Below are 11,082 nucleotides of genomic sequence, written 5' to 3' on the forward strand. Positions count from 1 at the left end.
ATTGTTTTTGTTGTTGTTTTTTAGCAAACAGGTAACCTTATATCAGCAAGGATTTGCTTCTTTAAAATAATACAGAATAATTGATGTTTTCACTCTTAACATCTATCTATCTATCTATCTATCTATCTATCTATCTATCTATCTATCTACTTACGTAGTGGTGGGGGAGATAGAGAGCGACATGTCTCGCGGCAAATAAACTAGTCACGTGGTAAAACAACCTTATCGTCGTTACCATGGAGTTGTTTGTGAAGATCCGATGCTTATTGGTTGCCCTTTGTTCGGTTGTCAGATCCCTCACAGCCATTGGTCAATTTGGGATCTGCTTTTAACCAATGACGAAGCGCGTTTTTTGAAAACTGTTTATGGTCCAGGAAGTTGACAGGCTTTCTTCATAGCAAGAAAAGGACGGAACGAAGGAGCTTTAAATCAGCACGAAACGTCTGATAAAGCAAACCAAATTGGAGTAAGGAATAAGCTATCTTTGAAAGAGTTTTTCATTCTTCAAACGACTGATAAAGGACCATCTGCCTTTCAGATGTATCTGAAAGAAGCAGCAGCTAGCTTTCGGTCGTGTGTAGCGTGTGCTTTAAACGTAGCTTTCTGTTTGGGTCAAAGCTAACTTCTTTGCTTGCTAATATTTTAGCTGGCTCTTCACAACACTCATTTCATGTGTTTTCGCTTTATTGTTTGCCTTGTCGGCAATATTTGTTTATCTTTGAAAAACATTAGAAGTATATCAATATTAGCAATATTATTTTTCTTGTTGGTTAGCGTTGTCAGGTTTATACTCCCTATCTTTAAAGGCGTGTTTGGGTATTTATGCTTTACTGCTCAAATGTTTTATTTTGTTTGCCTTTTTTAGTTGCTCAGACCTTGAGATTGTCTTTTTACCCCGATCAGCATCATGAGTTCTTCTCCGGTCCTTCGCCAACAAAGTCAAAATAAAATCCGCAGTGATTTTCTAAGGTAAGATATATAAAGGCCCGTTCAGTCACTTTTTCCCTCCTAAGATTTGTATGTGACTTATCCAAAACACGTTTTCTTGTAATGCATATGACTATGCATTTCAAAGTTGATATGCAACAGAAAGTTGATATTCTGAAAATTTGTACTTTGAGGGTTACTAGAAGTATTTCTTCAAAGTTGTTATAGAACATAAATTACCCATATATGTTGGGTAGCAGCCATTAAATAAATTTAAAAAAAAACTTGACTAGTTGTAATTTTACACTTTAATACTCAACAGTAGCAGACAGACTAGAAATTTATAATGTATTGCAAGGGTATACATATACCTTAACCCTTTTCATGAAATTATGTTATATTCCAACCAGCTTCAATGTATTTTACAGTAATTTTATGCAATAGGCCATCATAAAGTAGTAGTTTAGCTGGGAAGTTTTAAGGTTGCATACATGTTTTTTGTTTTACAATAAAAATATGAAAAGTGTAGCTTTCAATAATATTCATATCACTTTAGCCTGATACCCTTAAATAAAATCCATTGCAACTAATTGCCTTCAAAATTGTCTGAATCAGCAAACTGAGTCTTGTTCCTTCTAATCCAATATGATATAAATCTATCTGTTCTGTTAAGTACTTGGAGTAGGAATCTCAAACACCAGTCTTTGAAAGCTAGACTCTTTCAACTTTTAGATGTGCCTTGGTCTTTCACACCTAAATCAGATGGTAAAGCTGCTTTCTTGGCATGCAGTCAAACTATACAGATGTCTGCTACTCTGATAATATTTATTTATACCATGTGTGTTGAAGCAGAGATGCAATTTTGAAAAGTGTAACATTTTAGTTCCAACTATTTCCCCACACAGAATGAAGAGTGAACGCAACATTCAACAGCCAGAGCCAAAGCTTTCTGAAGTAATGTCCTCGCTTCACCTTTCAAAGAAAGGTGCTGAAAACAAAGATCCTATAGAAGCTGGTCGAAAGCCTCCTTTGCAGCCAGGTGGGAGCCGGCTCCCCGTACTTGCAAAGTCCCTAAAACTCCAGGTTCCCCCTGTATTCAAGGAATCCCATAGCAAGTGGGAAGAAAAGCCGTTAGATGTAAGTTCCTCAATTCAACACGTTTTCATTCTTGTCATCATTGTTGTTTTAATTATTATTCTTTTTCTCTTGCAGGGTAAAACAAAGAGGAAGGCATGCACTCGGCCTGTACCGTTTAACTTCTCGCAGCGGAGAACAACAAGGAGAGGAACTGAGAACTCTGAACCTTTAACAGCCCCTCAATCAAGGACTCGGGGGAATCGGCCTGAACACAGTTCATTCAAAACGCCCAGTAAACATCAAGATTTGGTTAACAATTCAGGGAAGTCCCTTGGAAAGGCTGTAGTAAATGCAACTCACTTTTCAAGGCAGCCCAGTCCAAAATTAAAGACTTTAGCCCATTTGAAAAATCCTACATCCACATCTGGTAAGATAGCGAATCAAAATGTAAGTATCACCTCAGACCAAGCTCATCTTCATCCAGAGGTCAGCTTGGACGCGCCAAAGACTTCAGCTGCTCATCAGTCTATGTCACTGACCACACAGGCCAGTTGTTCAAATCCTTTAAATGGTGAGTGTTTCCTTCACTCTGACTTTAATGTAAATTTTCATTTAAAAGTGCTACATTTTATTTGATGTATTACACAACTTACTCTTATTGTTTTGTAGATGAGTAAATTCACTGTTTTCAATTTCAATTTCATATCACCACTGTCAATAAGGAAAACAGTCTTCTATATTTATGGCATGCTTTTTATGCTCTAAGAAGACATTTTCTTATTTGTTTCTTCTAATATTTTGTCAGTTGTGTAAAATTATTGCTTTTTATTTCAGAAAAAAGTGAGAACTGCCAACCAGGCCACGCGGTTTTGCTGAATATCCTCCGGGACGAGGGCGTATTCCGTGCAAGTCAAGCAGTTGTTACTCCGAAACACTCCAAACAATACAACTACCTAGTGAGTTGGCTTTTATCTCAGAAATATATTATTGCTTTTACTGGATCTTTGATCTTAGTCCTGAATATTTCCATCAAAATTTTGTTGTTGGTGCTCAGAAATTTGAAATATTGCGCATTTTATGATTCTTCTTGTTTGCAGCCTCAGCGAGTGTCTGTTAAGAAGACTCAACAAAAAGAGGGAACATTCGCAGGTCAGAACTCAAGAAACAATGAAGCAACTTAGAAACAATTAAGTGTTTTTAATTATTTAAGGTCTGGGGTCTCTTTTTCTTCATATTGCATGGAAACTAGTTTGAATTGCACCAATATTGAATCCTCATGGCATCTGATCAGTGCCACTAAACAGACCAGATGTACTCTATAGTCGGATATTTGGTGGTATAGAGTTTATAAAGAAAGGTCTTAGTCGGTTAGATTACGATTTAAAAGTTAATTTATTTTGGTTATTCAATTCAAAAAGTGGAACTCGTGCTCTGTGAATTCTTTGGGCAAAATGTGAGATATTGGGTCTGTATTTTGCTGATTTTGATGATTAGGTTATATACTTGGAGTAATAAAAACGTATTCAGTTTGTCAAATATTTAGAACAAGGTTGATGAAATATTTATCACACTAATGTAATGTTATGGCCTACAGATTGAAGGGGAGGACGTGCAGAAAGTAATTGATAACGCCTGCCTACTCTGCCAGAAATATCAATACTTGCTTTCAATCAGCAGATGCAGTGCACACTGTTGACTTTGTTGCTGTTTACCAGGAGTTGAGGATTGCTGCAGAAATATTTAAGTAAATGAGTACTAAATATTAAATTGGAAAAAAAAAAACATTAAGACAAGTAATTAAAATTAATGCAATACATAAACTGTATGATGCCATTTTTAAAACCAAAAGCTACAGACCGAAATGGCTTCTAGCTGAAGAGCAACTCTAAAATACTTCCAAGTAACTGAACATTGTAGACTAACATTTAAAAAAAAAAGTGATCACACCCTACAAAGAGTGCTATTTGTGTTTGTCGCCAGCACTCAGTAATTCTTCATAGATCTTTAGTCTAAGTTTAATATTAAAAGAAAAATGACACGGTCTTTAAATTCTTTGGTTTTAAGCATTTTGTTTGGATCTGGGTCAGCGGTCTTCAAATCCATTCCTCCAGGGTCAGTGTCCTGCAGTTGTAGATGCATCCTTGCTCTGACACTTGTGAATCAAATGAATCGTTAACAAGCTTTTGCCAAACTTGATGGCATGCTGAAGAGGTAATTCAATGATTTGATTGCAGCAGGGATGTGTTTAAAGGTTGCAGCGCAATAGCGCTCCACAACTGGCGCTGGAGAAGGGAGACTTTTCCTAAAAGATTTGCAAATTGCAGCAAAAGGTGTTTTACAGTATTTACTCACGATGTCCAAGTACAAATGCATGCCACATTTCTTAGATTTGTATTTGCAATACCTCTTGAAATGCACCTGTATTTTACCAAAATGCTCTCAGCTGAGTTGGCATTTCTTTTCGTTTCTCAGGACCGGTGAGGTCAGTGGGGTTCTTGCCCGACGCCACTGCTTTGCGGAGCATCCTTCAGAACGAGGGCATGAAGGATGCCATGTCCAGAAATTCAGTATGTCCACCTGGCAGAGGCACTTCAATCTACAGTGTATGAGCACAATAAACTTCATATCATCACTGCTCATTGTCATTCCTGCTGTAATTTAACTCCAGGTTCTTTGATTCGTTTTATCATTTGCCTCATTTAATTCTTTAAAAAATGGTTGTTGTTTTTTGTTCCCATTTTTAGGCTCAAAGAGTGCCTGTTAAGAAACGTTGTCCAAATTCAACCAGTTGTACTGTGGGTAAGACGCACCATTGTTATGTTAACGCTCCCTTACTATCGGTTTGTCCTGTTCAACCTGCCGTGGCTGAGTTTTCTATTTTCTCCTCAGCAGCGGTGTTCAAAGAGACGGCAAAGACAAAGTGGTCTCCACAGAGAGTCTGCAACACCAAACATCAGCCCATGTCTGCCATGGTCTGTACGCACATACCGTACCTCTCAGTGTCGGTCTGGTTGTATTTCAGGAAGCTTCGCCTCACCGTGTTGCTGCTTCTGTTTTCAGAAATGGTATCTGTCTCCATGCGGCACCGTTGGACACGCAAGCTACAAAAGGAACGTTCATCCACGTCAGGAGGTGAAACAGTCAAATTAATCCTACATATGAAGCTCCTGCAGCATTCAGGTTGAGCATAGGTTGACATTGTTGATTTTAGATGAATGGTCTCATAAAAGTTTGGAGTGGTTGGATTCTTTATCAGTACAATTAATAAATAAAAGCGATTTCCTCTTGGTTGTCAAACTTTGGATAATGCGACTGCATAAATCTAAAAATATTTTATTATAACTTTTGATACTTTGGAAACTACAAATAATTACAGTTTTAATACAAATTTGAGCTGGGAGATAAAATGAGTTTATTGATTACCCAGATTTTCTTTTTTTTGAAGAATTTAATTTTGGAAAAATTGTGATTTCTTATTTTTTCCCCACAATGCACTCCTTGAATTTCCATAGTTCAGAGTGACGTCTTCACACCTAAGGCCTAACATCTTGTTAAGTGTGTTTTATAGCTGTTTATTTGAATTGAGGACAACTCACAGAAGGGATGATTAAAATAAAAGCCAGTTTTTGACATTTTGTTTTTTCTAAAAAAAAAAAAAAAAAAGTAAGAAAAAGTGACCCAAAAAAAATTTACCAAATTAGTAACTAGTACGATAACATCTGAGATTTTATTTTCAAGCCATGTTGCTCAGCACTAATGGAAATAAGCACACAGTATGAGACTGAGTTCCTCTGACTGTTTGTTGGCAGGAAGTTGTCCAGAAGTTATTTGATGATCCAGAAGACGACCAGATCACAGCTGGAACGGACAACAATCCCTCAGCAAAATCAGAGCAGATCTCAGTTCCATCCTCCTCCGTATGAAATTAATTTCACATTCAAAGCCGACATTCTGCTCATTTAAATCAAAGGTTTAACACTTTTTGTTTTCACTTCTTCAGAATAAACCCCCCACAGAGGAGAAGGCAGAGACAGGGAGGCGTAACAGGGACGACGACGACGACGACCACGAGGATGTGGAGAAGATGAAGACTTTCCTCCACGCTCCACCAAGAGAGTCTGTCATTTTTTTCTCGACTGGTAAAAAGTTGATGAGAGCGCCGCGGTTTGAGAACCAAGAAGCCTCGGCCCAGCGGGATCAAGTTTTATCAGAACAGAAGAAGTTCACAACTGCACAGAGCGACGTGTCGGAGCCGACTCAGCAGAGCAACTCTGTCGTTCAGCGACTGCGCAGCGGTACCACTGACCCGTCATTCATCTCATGATTCATAATGCCTACTGTTGAGAGTTTGACATGTTTTTTCTCTTTTTTTTACCGTCTGATAGATTTTGTCACTCAGAAGCCTTGCTCTCTGAATCCTGCAGTAGCCATGTTGCGAAAGCGTTTTCCTCCTCTGGAGGAGTTGCGAATGGACGAGGAGGTCGCGACCTACACCTCGGCGTCTGTCCCAGGTGCTTCTGAGTTTGTCCATTCTCGCTGCGGAAACCCGTTGGCCTCCGTTTTGCACTTTGAGGAGTCGATGGTGAGCATATGACTGAATGGACGACTGTTTAAACTGTTTACTACCACTGTTGGTGATATTAAAGTAAAGTAGTAAAGTCTCCTGAGATTGAGGTAAGAAAAAATAAACTAAAGGTGAATCCTTTTTTAGCATTTTACTAAAAAAAAAAATGCTAATTGCTTTGCAGATTCAAAACAATTGAATCTGCTTTTCCAAAAATCTCAAGCAGATGTTTGTTTATTTGTCCTGAAAAAAAACACACACACATTCACCAACCATAAAAAATCTCCCAGATCAGGTTTTGACACATTTAGGCTCAATGGAAAGTTGTGATGCCTTTTTTAATAAACATTTCTTTGAGGGCAATATATGATCCAAATATGTACCTCAGCTTTCAAGTCATTCGGCAGCTTTTTTGTTTTTTCACAGTCACATTTTACGTCTGTATGATCAGTGTCATTCTATGTCATTCAGTATACAAATAGCTGATTGCATTTCTTATCTTTCCTGCTGTATTTCAAACTTTAATGTAAGCTTGATCTAGCATATGCATTTTTAAATTATTTCCAGAAATGTATACCTAATAAATGTTCATATTCTGTGTCGACAGACATGCTAATATTAAATATCGGCATGTTTTCTGTTTGTTTCTATAGAGATTTGTCCCGATTGACTCGCAGCACGAGGGATGACCTGCATTCTGACAACAATGTGAAAACTTAGCAACTCTCTGCAATTATTTGGTTTTTGGACTATTTTATTGGTGTTATTAAAGCTAATAAAAATTTGTACTGGCATTTTTTGATGACCATTACTATTAATAAATTGCTAAATTTATGTATGAACTTTAAAAATAAAGTAGATTTGTTACATTTGGAACATGTATTTGTTTTAATTTCCATCCCTTTGTTGATTTGTTCACTTGGAATCAACTGTTGGCTAAAAATATACTTTGCATGAGAGAAAACACCAATTTATCCTTCTTTCTTTCTATAACTAAAACCATAAAAATAAGAGTTAGACATTCACTCTGATGGAGTTAATTTCTCTTTCTACTCTGATGAAGTTTGATGATTATATGATATGGCATGCTGTCTTGCAGTCCACGGATTGTTAATAGGTCAGGCAGGGTTCAAACCTTTTGAGCAGATCTCAGTTCCATCACATTACAGGGGGCGAACATACAGCGTCATGTGACAGAATACCATGCAGATCAGATGAGAGAGGCCGCAGAGCTGAATGAGCAGAAGCCTGATGGTCAGACACATTCAGTTAGAAACCAAACATACTTGGTATGTTTAAAAACTCAAGTGATTAATTTGTGTTGACCATTGGGAGGATTTGGATATTTTATCGGACATGTTTTAGAAGTTTCAAACTGAGCTGATATCTGCTTCTTTTTCTTTCCAAACTAAAAATAAGGTTTTGCTTGTAAAGTTGTTTTTTTCCTTACAATAAATACTCTGAATTTGTTAGTATTAGCCTAAAGCATCTTCATAAACTACAGGACATGTCACTAGAATAAAAGGGTTATTTCTCAAATCTCAATGTCTTTTTGGAAAAAAAATTTTAATCCTTGTATTTATTTTAGTTTTGAACCATTTTTAGGGCTTCAATTTCACAACAAACGTGATCTGAAGGCGTTCTGCAAAACAAAGGTCCCATTTAGATCCAATTATATAGAATCCATTTTTATCCATGTTTGGTTTGTTTCTGTATTAAGCTGTTGATGCTGCAACAATCCCTAATTCTGACCAAGGATATGGTGACAGTGGAGAGGCACCATTCCCTTTGAATTGAAACTGGGCTCGGTGTGGGGAGACATCTGGTAGTTTAGAGCGGTGGTGCCCAAGTCGAGTCCTCGAGAGCTGCCATCCTGCAACTTTTAGATGCATTCCTCCTCTAACACACCTGGATCAAATGAATAGCTTATCATGCTTATGTAGACCTGGCATAAAATATTGCTATTGATTTTGATCAATACCGCTAGTGAGAGAAGTCAGTCTTTTGATTGAGGCGTGTAGGAGCAGGGATCGTAGCCCTGGAGGATTTGACTTGGGCATCTCTGTTTTAGAGGAAAGGAATGAGACGGAACAAAATGTAGGATGTCCAATTGACCCTAATCTGTGAATTAGTCTGCTTTTGCTAATTCGAGCTGCTCCTGCTGACAATCATTTTTAAATAATTGCTTTAAAATGCATTAAACCATCTGCTACTTGGAGTCACAGTAAATCCTAAGAGATGAACAAAGACTTATTTGTTTATTTTAGACAGGAAGAAAAGTGATGTCATTGAAGACAACGTGCTGTTGGAAATTACATGTCAGAAATCCGCTTTGAGACCTCGATTAAATACCCAAACGGCTTGTCGTACAGACAAAGGACGCGAACGTAATGACGTAGCTCCACAGCTGGCACGTTAACTTGTGGCGAATCGATAAGTAAAGCTAAGAAAAACGCAAGTAAGTGAAAGAAGATCCCAGTGTAACGAAAGGTTTCTGAACTTTGCATCATACAGTAGAAGAAATCGAACATTTTTAAGAGGTTCGATGTTTTTTCTTTTCTTTATTTTTTTTTAGGGGGAAAAAAAAGGATAAATGTCTTTAACGTTTAAAACCGACAGCATCAATTGAAAAAGCCGTTTGACCCCCAAACTAAACAAAGTGGTCTCCATCAGGGTTAAAAGGAAAAAAAATCATAAAAAGAAATTTTATCTGTTTTTTTTCAGGTTTTTTGTCAAGCCACTTACATTTATCACTGGTATATTTATGCATGGGGAAGAAAGGTTTTTGACTTCACTGGGTCGTGACTACTTCTCTTTTTTTTTGGCAAACTGTTCCATTGCAGATCTGTAAACATGCAAGTTTGGAAATGCTTTCATAACCTTTTCTAGACCCGCTTCCAACACTGCCTTCATCCTAAATTGTGTGCTGGTCTGACTTTCTTGTATTCAGTCAAACTCACTTTAGATGTTCGTGAATTATTGAACATTTCATTGTTATTTTTACTATTAGTTTTTCTTTTTAATGTAAATCTTATCTAATCCATACAATTTATACATTAAAGCCTCAACTGACGTCCCTCTGGTAATATTACATAAGGCATAAAAAACTGATAAGTTATTTTGGGGACTTTTGTAGTTTGTGGTGTTTTTATTCTTATGTTTTGTAATTTTACTCCATTACAACATCAGTGTGTTCCATTGAAACCCAAGATGACTGCTTTGAATCAGTTTTGTCGGCTGGTATGTTTCAGATGCAGGTTAAGTCAATTGCTACACTTGCACAAAAAATATTTTAACAATTGCCACAAGATAGCATAAGCATGTCCATTGACAACCTTTGAAAACATATTTTCAACTATAAAAGATTTTTTTTCATGTGTTTTCATTAACTTGCTTCATTAAAACAATATATATTGGCCAGTTGGATGGCTTTTTTTCAGTCCTTGCTGCCAAAAACTGATACAGATTTTGATAAGCAAGGTGAAGAACAAACAAATATTGGGTCATTGCTGATGATGGAAGGATGGGGAGAGTGAAAAACCTCTTCAACATTGTCATACTAAACAACAGCATTGCAATTGCATGTTTTTATAACAGCATGCAGTACTAATGTTGAGTGATTGTTTATAGTCACATTGATATAAAAACCTTGTGGTCTGGTCAATGTTGTTAAGATTTTTTAAAGCCCCAGCAATGTCTCTTGTAGAATTGCTTCATCGTCTTCTACTTCAACCAAAAATGATTTCAGGGTGGACAGACTTACAATATAATCAGCACAGTTCAATCCACTACACACATAAACCTGCATGAATCTTGTCAGGAAATTGCCTGGACATCACCATCATTCCAGTCAAGGACCAGGGTTTAGTACAAGAGTAGCTATCTTGCAATCCAGTCACTGATTGGCTGAGTGTGGCTCTATTGTAAAGTGCTAGAGTGGTCTGTATGACTACTGTATAAGTTCAGTCCAACAGTCATTGTTGTTGTCACTCCTTTCTTCCTGTTTGGCAATCCACAGCAGTGTCAAGGGAGTAAAGTCAAGCACACAGTGTTGAACACTTTGCAGCTCTTCTCCAGAGAGGATCATCAGGGCTGACCTTCCCTCCATCCAGGAGTTCTGGGGTCAGGAAAAGGGCAGCTCACACATGCTGGAAATAAACGGCTAAATGTTTACTTTGAAGTCAGGGCAACTGGCTGTTATGTGCAAAACCCAGCATACATACATATGGATACATTTCTACTTTAAATGTCTTTTTCTGAGAGCAAAGTGAAACCAAAGTCAAATTTCTTGTTTGTGCGGACAAACCTGGCTCATAAAGCCGATTCTGATTCAAATATGCTGGAAGCTAAAATACGTCAAGCCAGTCATCCGCCTTTATGTTGACCTGTACCAGCTGATCCGACGAATTATTGAACCTTACCTAACCCTACCCTTTCTGATATCATCAACTTGAATAACCACAAAACAAAATTAGCCGTTTTTCCTTTAGTTTCTGTTTTGTGAGATCCTGCAA

General features: G+C 37.5%; 1 protein-coding gene across 4 annotated transcripts; it reads left to right on the plus strand.

Annotated features, from left to right (window-relative positions):
• The first annotated feature begins 308 nt into the window (after nucleotides 1-308).
• troap (trophinin associated protein) lies at nucleotides 309-7,444 on the plus strand. Of its 4 annotated transcripts, none has more exons than XM_028025133.1 (14): nucleotides 309-466; nucleotides 866-969; nucleotides 1,833-2,064; nucleotides 2,140-2,575; nucleotides 2,839-2,960; nucleotides 3,102-3,153; nucleotides 4,477-4,607; nucleotides 4,749-4,803; nucleotides 4,894-4,976; nucleotides 5,065-5,136; nucleotides 5,814-5,921; nucleotides 6,005-6,299; nucleotides 6,390-6,586; nucleotides 7,222-7,444. In XM_028025133.1, exons 2-14 carry the CDS (start codon nucleotides 908-910, stop codon nucleotides 7,255-7,257), a joined length of 1,881 nt encoding a protein of 626 aa, XP_027880934.1. In that variant the 5' UTR covers nucleotides 309-466; nucleotides 866-907; the 3' UTR covers nucleotides 7,258-7,444. The 4 variants fall into 4 exon arrangements, with proteins under 4 accessions (XP_027880934.1, XP_027880951.1, XP_027880944.1 ...); XM_028025150.1 differs by having other exon boundaries at nucleotides 4,897-4,976; XM_028025143.1 differs by having other exon boundaries at nucleotides 354-466; nucleotides 904-969.
• Nucleotides 7,445-11,082: the final 3,638 nt, after the last annotated feature.

The sequence above is a fragment of the Xiphophorus couchianus genome, chromosome 1, assembly GCF_001444195.1.
Source record: "Xiphophorus couchianus chromosome 1, X_couchianus-1.0, whole genome shotgun sequence".
NCBI lineage: Eukaryota > Metazoa > Chordata > Actinopteri > Cyprinodontiformes > Poeciliidae > Xiphophorus > Xiphophorus couchianus.

Excerpts from the sequence above, each read along its gene's own strand:
- troap (XM_028025133.1), top strand. The coding sequence starts at position 908 with ATGAGTTCTTCTCCGGTCCTTCGCCAACAAAGTCAAAATAAAATCCGC. Across the intron at positions 5,922-6,004 it reads TCTCAGTTCCATCCTCCTCC|AATAAACCCCCCACAGAGGA; the intron begins GTATGAAATTAA and ends TCACTTCTTCAG. Across the intron at positions 6,587-7,221 it reads TGCACTTTGAGGAGTCGATG|AGATTTGTCCCGATTGACTC; the intron begins GTGAGCATATGA and ends TTGTTTCTATAG.